The 13932-nt window shown below is 48.0% G+C and overlaps 1 protein-coding gene across 1 annotated transcript; it reads right to left on the minus strand.

Moving 5' to 3' along the window:
* Positions 1-11514: 11514 nt before the first annotated feature.
* LOC111148617 (modulator of apoptosis 1) lies at positions 11515-13627 on the minus strand. Its single transcript, XM_022505340.1, has 2 exons — positions 13404-13627; positions 11515-13300 (listed from the first exon to the last, which is right to left on the minus strand). Exon 2 carries the CDS (start codon positions 13182-13184, stop codon positions 12135-12137), a length of 1050 nt encoding a protein of 349 aa, XP_022361048.1. The 5' UTR covers positions 13185-13300; positions 13404-13627; the 3' UTR covers positions 11515-12134.
* Positions 13628-13932: the final 305 nt, after the last annotated feature.

Here is a 13932-nt window from a genome sequence, read left to right on the forward strand (position 1 = left end):
GCTGGAAGGCGAAGGTCGGAGTTCTAGCATGGCTGGGCCAGGGCTTTCTTCTGCATCGCAGTGTCCTCGTGGGAGGAAGGGGCGAGGGAGCTCTCCCGGGCCTCTCCTACAAGGGCACTCATCCCATCCGTGAGGCGCCACCCTCATGACCTCAATCACCGCCTCAAAGTCCCAGCTCCTAACACTGTCACCTTTGGGGCTCAGGATGTCAGCATTCAGACCACCCCAAGACGTCAACACATTTTTGGACCATGGACAAGTTCAGGCGGATCTCTCTTTATTGCGCTTATGCTTCATTGTACTTGGCAGACCCGCCTTTTTTTTTTTTTTTTTACAGATTGAAGGTTTATGGCAACCCAGTGTCAAACATCTATGAGCGCCGTTTTTCCAACAACATTGGCTCACTTTAGGTCTCTGTTGCATTTTGGTAATTCTCGCAGGATTTGAAACTTTTTCATTATTATTGGTTTTTTTGTTTGGTTTGGTTTTGGTTTTGGGGTTGTTTTTTTTTTGGCAATTGTGATCAGTGATTATGCCTTGCTGAAAACTCAGATGGTGGTTAGCATTTTTTTAGCAATGGAGTCTTTTTTAAGATTTTTTTTTATTATTATTTATTTCTTTGACAGAGACAGATCAGAAGTAGGCAGAGAGGAAGGCAGAGAGAGGAGGAAGCAGGCTCCCCGCTGAGCAGAGAGCCCGATGTGTGACTCGATCCCAGGACCCTGAGATCATAACCTGAGCTGAAGGCAGAGGCTTTAACCCACTGAGCCACCCAGGCGCCCCAGCAATGGAGTCTCTTTAAAGTATGGATTTTTTTTAGACCTCGTGCTACAGCACACTTCATAGACTTCCGTATCGTGTAAACGTAACTTACATGCACTGAGAAACCAAACATTTCACTTGGTTCGCTTTATTGGGGGGCTCGATTTATGGCAATGGCCTAGAACCAAACGTACAGTGTCTGACTCGGCCTGAGGATGTGGGGGAGCAGAGTAGGCTACATTGCTGCAGAGGGGCCAACTGGAAGCAAATCTTCAGCCTGCATGGACCTTCCAAAAGGTATGAAAGGCAGTAGGGACAGAAGCAAGGTCTGGACGGAGGACTGGCAACAGAGGGCATACCAGTGGAATGATGGCCCCCAGAGGTGTTATCCCTGCACCTGTGAATGTTCCCCGGGAAAGGACCTTTGCAGATGTGAGAAAGCCAAGGATCTTGTGGCGGGGAGACTATCCCGGCTTATGCAGGTGGGCCCCACATGTGGTGACAGGCGTCCTTATAAAAGGAAAGGGAGGGGGTTGGACACAGACATGGAGGAGAAGGCCATGTGAAGAGAGGGCCAGAGAGAGATTTGACGATGGTGGCCTTAAAGATTGGACCGATGTGACCACAACCCAAGACGCAAGCCAAGGAGCCAAACAGTGGATTTTTCCCAAGAGCCTGTCGATGCTTTGATTTGGGACCCGTGTCCCCAAATTTGCAGGAGAATACATTTCTGTTGTCTTAAGTCCCCAGGTTTGTGGTAATTCGCAATCGGGGCACAGGAAGCTACTCAGAGTTTGCCTGATATAAGGAATAAGTCAGATGGAAGGAGCTAGAAGACACCTGGGGCCCCCATTCTACCCTCTGCTGCTCACCTGGGCAGGAGATGGGGTGTTATTCTGTGGACGGGTTTAATTTGAGTCACAGATGCTCCTGACTCACCAGACACATTGTGGAGTTGACTGAAAACCAGGAGAGTGATGAGAGTCTGCATTCCAAACAGGGAGGCCCCGGGGCTCTGTTTCCCATGTGGCTCCTGGAAAGTAAGTAGATAAAGGATTGTTCCCTGGAGGAATGGAACAGCCTGGGAGAGGAGACCTCCAGCTCCTGACATTTGAGGGTCCCCCAACCAGAAAGCTGGCTGCCATCCTATCGCCAGCCCCAGCCACGAACACAGAACTTAGCTGTTTCAGGCCCCGCTCTAAGATGAGAATTGACATCACACGCTTGAGAACCCACCACGCCAGTTTCTCAGACCCATTTGAAAAAAAACCCATCAACATGAAAGAGGGAAGAAAATAGAAAAAGGAAATTTGGGAACAAGGGCTACCCATGGATGGGACATAAAGATCATGAGACGCAGCCCCCCTGTGGGCTGCCATTCAGTGGGGGCTCGGAACGGCTGGTCCACTTGCCTCCCCCAAGGGATGGATCTATTTGGAGGAAACGATAACTTGGTAAGGAAGACTAGAAAACTAAAAAACAAAGTAAAAATCGAACAACAGCAACAACAAAACTGGAATAAATATCCCAAGAGCTGTAATAAATCCCATCTCATGCTCGCCTCGTGCAAATGGGACTTGCTGGTTCATTTGGGTCTTGGCCATCGATCTATCAGCTCCCTAAACCAGGGCAGAGCCTGGGGGAGAGAATCCACAAGAAGAAGAATCCACAAGAATCTTCTTCCGGCCAGTGCCAGAAGAAAACAGACTGCCCCTAGAGAAAGGAGCAAGTGTCTAATTCAGACGTTCTGAGGAATGTGCACATTTCTTGAAACTGTTTGTTTTAAATGTATTTTAAGTGTTCTCTCTGCCTGACATGGGGCTCGAACTCACAACTCCAAAATCAAGAGTCAGTTGCTCTTCCAACTGAGCCAGCCCAGCAGCCCTGATGTGCACGTTTCTTTACTTGTGCTGGTCTCAGTTAGACTCAAACGGCGATCAGTCACTTCGAGATGGAACTCGTCTTCTGAGTGTCCCAAGCTAGGCCCTCCTCCTGGAGTAAGCGGTGTCCCCTCCAGCTGGATAGTAGTGGCCTGTCTGTTCCCTGCGGAGAAGCTGCCTCACCCCTGCTTTGCCTAATGCATTATAAATTACTAACTGAAAAAAATAAATGAGTAGTGTTTGCCTCTTGGAATTTATCTCTTACTATTTTTTTAAGACTCTGTAAACATTGCACCAATAGAAAGTATTCACTGGAGAAAAAAGCAGGAACTTTCTTTTCTTTTCTTTTTTTTTTAAAGGATAAAATTGCCCATAATTCTGCCACCCAAAGATAACTCTGTTTTGTATTTGTATACCAGAAAACATCCTTCCATTAGGCGGAACCATAGGAAATTACTAAAATTCAACCAGTTTTGACCTACAAAAACAGCGATTGCGTGAGGTTCCGTCCAACACGATTTTGTTTTAACGGCTACAGAGTAGATGACCCTTGGGCATGGCGTCATCTCCTCAACCTGCCGCATGCTACTGGGCCCTGATGTAGTTTCTCCTTTTTCACAATGATAAAAAGGATTAGAACGGAAAACTTAGCCCATTCCTTGTGGACATCTCTTCTTAGTTTCTTAGGAGACCTTTCTAGAAGTGGGATACATTAGATAAAAGGAATGCACACGTTAAAATCTTCTGTAGCATCTTGAAGACGCAGTGTCTGAAAAGCCAGAAGCTGGTCGGTATAAGGGAAATCTCCTCACTCCCGAGGGGATGGGAGTGTCAGGGACCCTGGGGGTTCCTGCTTCTGCTAAAAGACCACTCAAAAGGAGGGAGGCAAGATCAGAAGGGAATTGGAAACTGAAAAGCAGCTGGGCATTTACTGCTTGGAGCAGAGAGAGTTTGCGGAAGCAATTAGGGCTGTACTCCAAAAAGGCCGAACATATGCTGGTTATAAAACCCGAGAGGGCCCGTGGCAGCCTGTAGAATGGACAGAGAAGAATCCTTTGTTTATTACTCTGATACGTGACTCAATTAAGTTAGGGACAAGGAATGTAATGGAGGATTTTTTTTTTCTTTTAGCCTGGATCTCATAGAAGAATTTTACTATTTAAAGGTAACGTATAAAGTAGAAGTAACAAAAGTATTGGGCGTTTGGGGTGGCTCCATTGGTTAAGTGTCTGCCTTTGGCTCAGGTCCTTATCTGGGGAGCCTGGAATCAAGTCCTGCCTCGGGCTCCCTGCTGGGTGGGGAGTCTGCTTCTCCCTCTGCCTCGCCCCACCCCTAGCCCCCCGGCACTCACCCCTGCTTCCCTCTTCCCCCCTCATTCTCTCTCTCTCTCAAAATAAAAATAAATAAATCTAGGGGCACCTGGGTGGCTCAGTCAGTTGAGTGTCTGCCTTTGGCTCAGGTTATGATCTCAGGGTCCTGGGATCGAGTCCTGCATTGGGCTCCTTGCTCGGCAGGGAGCCTGCTTCTCCCTCTGCCTGCCGCTCTTGTGGCTTGTGCTCTCTCTCTCTCTTTGAATAAATAAAATCTTTATAGATATAAAAGATAAAAATGAATAAATCTTTTAAAAAAAGTATAAACTTGTTTTCTGTGTCTGTAAAGGAAGGTGACAATGGCTGCTGCAGGCACCTACTGGAATTCACAGCCTCGTGTCACCTCCTGCCCTGGAGTGCGGGCTGGGACTGGGAGCTTGTTTCTAATGACTAGAATACTACGGAAGGATGGGGCGCCCCTTTTGAGACAAGATTATGAAAAGACTGTGGCTTCTATCTTGGGGTCTTCTCTCGCTCCCTTCTGGACGGCTTGCTTCCTGTAGAAATCAGCCGCTGTGTCATGAGCTGGCCCCGTGGAGAGCTCCCCATCCCGGGGGGCTGAGCTTGGAAGGTCTCCCAGGAGATGGCCACAGTCCCGGCCAACACCTCTGCTGCAGTGGGTGATGGGGCCAGCACCTCCCGGACTCCTGATCCACAGAAACTCGGAGACAACTGGGCTTAGGGCGTAACTTCTGTGCATATAGCTGCTTACGGAGCAGGCGGGTTGCTGGCACTTTGCACGAATAACTCATTTGGTCTTCACCATGACCCTGTGAGGCAGTGCCATTCTTATTCTCATTTTCATCTGAAGAAACTGAAACCCCCCCGTCCCCCACCACCAAGGGTTAAAAGCCACAGAGTTAGGAAATGGCAAAGCGGGCATGTGAATGGAGAGGCTCTGACATTGGAGCCTTGCTCACGTGAATAAGGATTTAAGAAGAGCTGCTTGTATTTCACAGGATAGAATTGCATCATTTGTCCCTGCCTGAAACGAGCAGTTTGGCAAAGGCGACCGAAGCATCTTAAACGAATCAAAACTTACCGTCCCCCCTTCCTGCAGGGGCTATGGAACAGCTGGGTTTTCCCCGAAATTCCCGGTTCTGTAGATCGGGTGAGCAATCTGGCTTTAGATACAAAGGAGGAAGGGGACTAAGGAGCCAAATCGTGGCTCCCAGTGCGGTCTCTTCCGCGGCTTTCGCTGGGTTGTATCATCCTTATTCTTAATTCTCTTTGGAGGCAAGCGGCAGGCAGGGTGGGATTCAGGCTCCACGGTCAGAAACTGGCTCACCAGTCCTTATATTGGTGTTCCACACCTGAGATGGTGCCAGCTTGGATCAGAGCCAAGATGCTCGTGGACGCAGTCTGGCCCAGTGGTTAGGGTATTGGCTCTGGAACCAGGCAGATCTGGGCAGCTTTTAGCTGTGTGATTCTGGACAAACCACCTTACCTAGCCAAAGGTCTGTGTCCTCATTTGAAATTAGGGCTAGTAAAATACCCGTGAAGATTGTGGTCAGAATTCAATGAGGTAACGTAGGGGAAGCATTTAGCTCCATGCCTGGCACATAGGAAGAGTGTAACAAATGATAGCTTTCATTATGATTATGATTATGATTATTTTTGATTATATTATGATTATGATTATTTTGATTATATTTGATTATTTTTGAGAGAGAGGGTGTGTGTAGGGAGGGGCAGAGAGAGAGGGAGAGAGAGAATCTTTTTTTTTTTTTTTTAAAGATTTTATTTATTTATTTGACAGAGAGAAATCACAAGTAGGCAGAGAGGCAGGCAGAGAGAGAGGAGGAAGCAGGCTCCCTGCTGAGCAGAAAGCCCGATGTGGGGCTTGAACCCAGGACCTGGGATCATGACCTGAGCCGAAGGCAGCGGCTTAACCCACTGAGCCACCCAGGCGCCCCGGGAGAGAGAGAATCTTAAGCAGGCTCCATCCACATCCAGCACGGGGCTGGAGACACTTGATCCCACAATCATGAGATCATGACCTGAGCCAAAACCAAGAGTCGAATGCTTAACTGACTGGCACCCAGGCACCCCAGCCATGATTATTATTATATATAAGGCACATCAGAAGGGCTCCTGGGTGGCTCAGTCAGTTAAGTGTCTGCCTTCAGCTTAGGTCATGATCTTGGGTCCTGTGATCGAGTTAGGCTCCCTGCTCAGTAGGGAGCCTGCTTGTCCCTCTTTCTCTGCCCCTCCTCCCCCAACTCGTGCTCTCTCATTCTATCTCAAATAAATAAAATCTTTAATAAAAAAATAAGGCATATCAGAGCATTACTAATTAGTTACAAAATATTACCTTCCAAGTGTGAAATACCATGTTGGACTTACAAGTGATATAATATACCTTGATATCAAGGGGAACATAGAATCTAGTTGGGGAGCTAAAAAGCACACTCATCAAAAGATATTCTGATAATATTTGGGAACACAGGTTAAGTGACATATATTAAGGCATGTTAAGAATTTAAGTCAGTTTTTAAATTAAGGATATTCAAACACAGATAACTAGAAGACCTTTCGAGTCACAGTTTTAGAGCTAAAGAGGACCATAGATTTTGTAGGTAAGTAAACTGAAATCCAAGAGGAATATAATGCCTTTACTTGCAAATCATAGCAAAGCCAGAAGCAACCTCAGGTTTGGATTCAAGTTAGCTGTGTGTGTGTGTGTGTGTGTGTGTGTGTGTGTGTGTGTGTGTGTATTTTAAATGCATTTATTTATTTATTTGTGGGGGGTGGAGAACATAAGTGGGGAGAGAGGTAGAGTGAGAGGGAGAGAGAGAGAAGCAGACTTCCTGGACATGGAAATGAATCCCAGGACCCTGAGATCATGACCTGAGCCAAAGTTAACCCACTGAGCCACCCAGGCTCCCCTAGCTGTGTGGTCTTGAGCAAGTCACTCACTTCTGAGCCTTGCCTGCCTCATCTGCCATATTCTACCATTTCGGACCCCAGCTTTCTGACTCCTAACCCATCTCTCAGGATGATGACTGAGAACCTTACAACCCTACTCTACACTGAATTATTTGCACTGAATCCAGCTTATACCTAAGAAAATTAACATCTCTAGGAGCAGAGTTAGGCTTGCCCGTAGCAGAGGCAGGAGAGTGTAAGGAAACCCTCTGAAGCTAGAGTACTTTCGACCCACATGTCATTCTGCCTAAAAAAAAAAAAACGCTTTCAGAAGTTGAATTCTAAAGTCATCTGGTTTCCAATTTTATGAAATGTTCTGGCGGAAGTGAAATGGAATCGTTTAAGGATGTTTTTGGTTACATAGACACATCGGTCCATTTGTCTAGGCCAGACCTCTCAGGCTAATTAGAAGATTCTAGAAATGTCATGGACTAGAGAGGAAGTCACTTCCCGGATTGGGTACTTAAATATTTTTCCACATAAACGCTTGAGAAACTCTCCAGTCTTTTTTTTTTTTTTTTTTTAAGATTTTATTTATTTATTTGACAGAGAGATCACAAGTAGGCAGAGAGAGGCAGAGAGAGGAAGGGAAGCAGGCTCCCCACCCAGCAGAGAGCCCGATGCGGGGCTCGATCCCAGGACCCTGGGATCATGACCTGAGCCGAAGGCAGAGGCCTTAACCCACTGAGCCACCCAGGCGCCCCAAGAAATTCTCCAGTCTTTGAGGGGGGCACGTGTGACCACTTATGTAAGAAATAATCCCTTTCTGTTTGGGCCTGTCCACTGATAGTCTGAGTGCTTACTGCCACCTGGTGGTGCTAAGATGAAGAAACATTTTTAGGAACCGTGAGCCTTCCAGTTAGTTATTCACTCCCTAATGACTTCTTTCACTGGATGGCATGACAGGTCATTTGTTATTTGCTTGCGCATGTATATATGTATCTATGTAAGCATCTGTGTATGTATTTCAATTAAAATTTTCTTATTTATTTATTTACTTACTTATTTTTAAAGTTTATTTATTTAAGTAATCTCTACACCCAACACAGGGCTCGAACTCACAAGCTAGAGAGTCACATAGTCTTCCAACTGAGCCAGCCAGGTGCCCCTCGATGAACACTTTATCTTAGAATAGTATAGACTTGCCGAAAAGTTAGAAAGATAGTACAGAGTTCCCACTCTAGTAGTCACCTAGTTTCCCCTTATCATTAACACCTTAACGTTACCATGGTACATTTGTTACCTTCAAGGAACCAACATTGCTATATTACTATTAACTAAAACTCCAGACTATTTTCGGATTTTACTTTTCCACTGAAGTCCATTATCTATTCCAGAAGCCCTCCCCCACTACCACCTTCTATTTAGCTACCATGATTCCTTAGTCTCCTCTGGTCTGCCGTAGTTTCTCGGTGTTTCCTTATTTTTCATGATCATGACAGCTTTGAGGGGTGTTGGTCAGGTATTTTGTAGAATGTCTTTCAATTTGCATTTATATGGTGTGTGTGTGTGTGTGTGTGTGTGTGTGTTTTAAGATTATTTATTTGACAGAGTGAGAGCACAAGCAGGGAGAGCAGAAGAGGGAGAGGGAGAGGGAGAGGGAGAGGGAGAGGCAGGCTTCTCGCTGAGTAGGGAACCTGACACCGGGCTCCATCGCAGAATCCTGAGATCATGACCGGAGCCGAAGGCAGATGCTTAACTGACCAAGCCACGCAGGCGGCCTTATCTTGTGTTCCTCTCATTAGACCGGGCTATGCATTCTTTGATGTTAACCTTGATGTTAACTAGCCAAACTAGTACTTGCCAGGTTTCTCCACTGAAAAGTTACTCTTTCTCCCTTTCATTACTCCATTCCTAAATTCAGCCCGCACTTAAGCAGAAGGGAATAAGCTCTACCTCTTGAGGGGGAAGCATCCACATAAATGATTTGAAATTCTTGCATAAGGAAAACCTGACTCCTCTCCCACATTTATTTATTCACTCATGTGTTTATATCAGCATGAACTCGTGGATATTTATTTTATACTTTGGGTTATAACCCAACGCTATGCTATTTGTTCTGTTCAAATTGCAGCTTTTACCAGCGGGAGCTCTTTCAGGCTGGTTCCTGTTTTCCCTTTGACATTTCACCTCCTTTCATTTTTTGAGCACTTCCTTTGTGTATTTTTCATTTAAAAAACACTTTTAGGGGCATCTGGCTGGCTCAGTCAGCAGGGCAGGCGACTCTTGATCCTGGGGTCATGAGTTCGAGCCTTATGTTGGGCTTAGGGCTTACTTAAAAAGAAAAGAACAGGGGCGCCTGGGTGGCTCAGTGGGATGAAGCCTCTGCTTTCGGCTCGGATCGTGGTCCCAAAGTCCTGGGATCAAGCCCCATGTCAGGCTCTCTGCTTGGCAGGGAGCCTGCTTCCCTTCCTCTCTCTGCCTGCCTCTCTGCCTACTTGTGGTCTGTCAAATAAATAAATAAATAAATCTTAAAAAGAAAAGAAAAAAAAGAAAAGAACACACTTTTAGGAAGCAAAAGAAAACGAAACTATCTTTACAATCCCATCATCCCGACACAACCAGTTAGCATTTTCGTGTTTTGTTGTTCACATTTTTGAAACATGAGCTTTTTTTTTTTTAATAATTTTTTAAATTTTTAAATAAACATATAATGCATTATTAGCCCCAGGGGTACAGGTCTGTGAATTGCCAGGTTTACACACTTCACAGCACTCACCATAGCACATACCCTCCCCAATGTCCATAACCCAACAACCCTCTCCCTACCCTCCTTCCCCTGGCAACCCTCAGTTTGTTTTGTGAGATTAAGAGTCTCTTATGGTTTGTCTCCCTCCGGAAACGTGGGCTATTAAAGAACATACTACTGCACATGATTTCATAAACATAACTGCCATCTTGGACAATTCTGTAGTGTTGACCAGATGGTGTCAGAACACCTCAAGGAGAGCTCTCTGGAGTCAGACTATGTGCCCTTGCCCCGGGCACTGAATCTCTCTGAGCCTGAAGCTTCTCATCTGTAAAACAGGGAAATGATAGTATGTCTTACAGGTTTCTGTGAGAATTTAACCTGGCAGCATAGACAAGGACTCTGGAAATACATGGCCTGAGTATAAAACCTGACTCTGCCACTTCTTAGCTGGGAAAACCTGGGCAAGTTACCTTAGCTCTCAGTATTGTTTGGCTAAATGTGTTCAGCGGTGCCCACGGCAAGTGTTGGATGTCAGCTGTTATTATGAACTCTGGATAGACCTCCATGCAGGCATTTTAACCTGAATTTAACTGTACAGTCTACAGTTGTAAATTTGGTCCTTTGGGGTGTTTTTATCAAAGAGGAAGACTTTTTTCTACTTTTCAGCAATTTCCAAACTTTCTTCATACTGGTATTTTTTTAGGGACCAAGTCACTAACCCATGCCCGCCCTCCTGGCTGCCCCTAGGTCTTACAGGTTCTCATACTCCCCACTCCTCACGTCTAGCTGGCAGTAATGATTCAGAATAACACACGCTACACTAATGCGTATGAGACATATATGAAATGTGGTTAACACCTGCCATGTTTCCCTTGTAAGGCTGTTGGGTCCTCATACTCTTATGACTGCTTCTCTTTCTTGGCAATGGAAAGCATATAGGCCTTGCAGTAGGGCAGAGGACAGAATTTTGGACCCACCACTTACTAGTTGTTTTGCCTTGGGCAAGTATTTTCTTTTTATTTATTTGTCAGAGAGAGTGCGCACAAGCAAGGGGAGCTTCGGGCAGAGGGAGAAGCAGGCTCCCTGCAGAGCAAGGAGCCCAATGTGGGACTTGATCCCAGGGTTCTGGGAACATGATGTGAGCCATAGGCAGATGCTTAACTGATTGAGTCACCCAGGCACCCCCTTGAGCAAGTATTTTTTAACTTCTCTGTGCCCATTTCCACAAGTGAGAAACTGGATTTTCCTATATTGCGGGATTTTTAAGAGGATTCAACAAGTACATGGGGAAACTTTAATTTATCCAGTCTATCATGGAGAAGCAGAGTACCTTTATTTCTTCCCTTTCACCCTCCAAATTCGACACGCTGATCCATTTGGAATACTCTTTGCCCTAATTTGTGTTCGATCTTGTTTCGTTCCCTCGTACATCAGTCGAAGGTCCCTCCAGCAACCTCACTGAGAAAACTACTCCCCAGGGACACCTGGATGGCTCAGTCAGTTGAGCATTTGACTCTTGGTTTCAGCTCAGGTCATGATCTCGGGGTTGTGGGACTGAGCCCCACATTGGGCTCTGTGCTCAGTGAGCTGACTGCTTGAGAGTCTCTTCTCTCCCTCTCCCCTGCTCACTCTTGCTCTCTCTCAAAAATAAATAAATCAGGAAGGAAGGAAGGAAGGACAAAAGAAAAGATAATGAAAAAGAAAAAGAAAAAGAAAAAAAAAACTACTCTACCCACTGGGCACTAAGAGGAAAACAGCCAAGGGACTAAGACTGTGTAACCTCAGTGTTTTTCAGATTTATGCTTTTGGAACTCTTTGTTCAAATGAAATCTCTCTTGGAATCTTGATATAAATAAAACAGATTTTAAAAAGGTCATTGTATCAGCATTCCTTTATTTTATAAGTTCACATACATCATTTTATAACACCTATTAAAATGACATTCAGAACCAGACGTCCTGATGACATGTATCAGAAATCCAGGGTTAGAGGTGACAGCCGCAAACTTATCAACCTCAGCATTTGATCCTGCCTGATCTGGACTGTACAGAATCAATAGAATTGTGATTCAGACGGAAAATAACTTAGTATCTCAGCCACTGCTCGTATCTTCATAATAAACGTAGGGCAACGCACACCTAAAAACTACCTCTGATACATCATCACACCCGACACGCTACCCTTGCACGCTACATGAGCTAACGCCTCTCAGAGCACATGCATACATAGCGACGGACCCTCTGTACAATTTTGTATGATAAATTCACAGGAGTAAATCTATATTCATAAATACTAGTGCAGAACTACATTCTTCCTAGTCTAGGACACCTTTGGGAGACACGAAACAGGCCCAGAAATGGCAAAGGATTTAGACAAAGAACTGTACAGAAGGAGCTCCTTGGCCGCGCAAGGAAGGGACTGATCAACGTCTATCGGGAGTACACGCTGTTCTACCTTCATGCTCTGCTTGCTGCCAGCTCTCCCTTCCCGGTTGCCCAAGACTCAGGACAAATGCGCTTCTTGGAGAAGGGCCTCCTCCTCCTCGGCTGCCTCTTCCTCCTTTATCAGCTCCAGCAGCTGCAGTAAGCCAGGGGCTGGGCCACCCTGCGGCAGGGCCAGCTTCCTGCGAAGGGTTCTGCAGACGGCTCCGGCTAAGACTTGGTCTAGGCGGGCCTGATTCACAACATCCTTCTCAATTACTCCCCTCTCCACCAGTTTCTGTAATAAAGGCTCCAACCTTAGCACGTAAGCAGACAATTTCTCTTCATCCTTCTGGTAAGTGGTCAGATACTTGATCTGCAATTCCCTAGGATTATCAATCACCCCAAATACCTGCTCAAGAGCCCGCAGGCATTCAGCGACTGTAATGAAGGGATTGTCTGTCTTGAGGACACGAATAACATCAAATGCCGGGCCTCTAAGGCTCTCTAGCAATCGCCGCCTTTTCTCCACATCCGACACCCGCCATGTCTTCATCATCTCAGTAGTATGAAACAGCCAGGATTCGAATTCTTCTTCTCCTGGCTCTGGAGGGTTACTGCCCGAGAACACCCTCAGCTTTTTGTATTTCAGGTACTGCAGAACAGGCTGAAGAGCCTCCTCTAAGGCCCGGGCCAACATAGGGGCCTGCACCTCTGGGATCATGTTCTGGCCTAGGTCAAAAGGGTCGTTTCCATATACACGAGCTCTGGTCAGCTCCCCCAGCCTTGTGCCCTCTCCCTCTAAGAATTCATTTAATCTGCTTAACAATTCATTATCCAGGCCTGGGGGCTTAACGATCACTCTCCAGACACCCCCCTTTCCAGGTATCTCCTTAGGGACCACAGCATGAGTCGTCTCCTCAGTCAGTCCCACCAAGGCCACATTCCTGTTCTCATCCCGCCGGAACATTCTCCCGAGCAGCCTGCACTCGCCCAAGGGCGCCAAACCGGCCCCCAGAGCCTCCTCGATCTCCGCCACCGTGCAGGTCGGGGGGATGCCGGCAACCAACACCGCCCTCCGAGGGTCCACATCCATCCCCCGGCACCAGTCTTCCAAGAGCCTCAGCGTCATGGTTCCCCGAACAACGGATTGACATTCGAATCCGGCCGGGGTACTGACGCCGCCGCGAGGCACGGCGTTTCTCCGCGGCACCCTCGCTGAGTGCTGGCAGCGTCCCGACCCGAGGCCTGCGAGCACAAAGCAGCTGCGTTAGCGGCAGGGTCAGTGACGCCGGCCCCGCACCGGCGGGCGACCTCCCGGCCCGCCCCACTGCGACAAGCCGCGTCTCACCCTCTCCGCGGCCTCGCGCGCCCCTCGCCGCTATCCAGTGTCCGCGCCCCGGACCGTAGCCGGCGCCGCGAGAGGCCAGCCTCTCCAGCACTCGGCGCCACCGGGGGATGGAGGCCCGCGCCGTCGCCGCCGCGCCACTGTCCGCCGCGAGGCACCGGTGGCCGGGCCGAGCGGCCCAGAAGATGCCCGGACCGCCGCCCACGTGAAGGGAAGCGCCGGGACCCGAGCGGCCGCAGCCCCAGCCCCCGCCCCGGTCCCCGTCCCCGTCCCCGTCCCCACTAGAGCGGAGCCCGGGCGCGCGCTGGGAGGCGGTCCTGCGTCGCGACGGGGCGGAGGGAGCGCGCTTCCGGCCCAAGCCGGAAGTCCCGACTGTGGCTGCATCCGGGACGGCGGGCGGGCGGGCCAAACGGGACAGGAAGGTGAGATCCGGGAGCTGCCCGTCTCAGCAGGCTCGGCCAGTGGCCGCTGCCCCGCACTGGGCTCCCGGCACCGCGAGGCGGAGAGGCCCGGGCCTGGCGCCGCCCGCGCA

Source organism: Enhydra lutris, unplaced genomic scaffold, assembly GCF_002288905.1.
Source record: "Enhydra lutris kenyoni isolate GAN:26980312 unplaced genomic scaffold, ASM228890v2 scaffoldscaffold20, whole genome shotgun sequence".
NCBI classification, from domain to species: Eukaryota; Metazoa; Chordata; class Mammalia; order Carnivora; family Mustelidae; genus Enhydra; species Enhydra lutris.

What these genes read in the sequence shown, in the direction of transcription:
- LOC111148617 (XM_022505340.1), bottom strand. Translation starts at nt 13,184, where the DNA reads ATGACGCTGAGGCTCTTGGAAGACTGGTGCCGGGGGATGGATGTGGAC.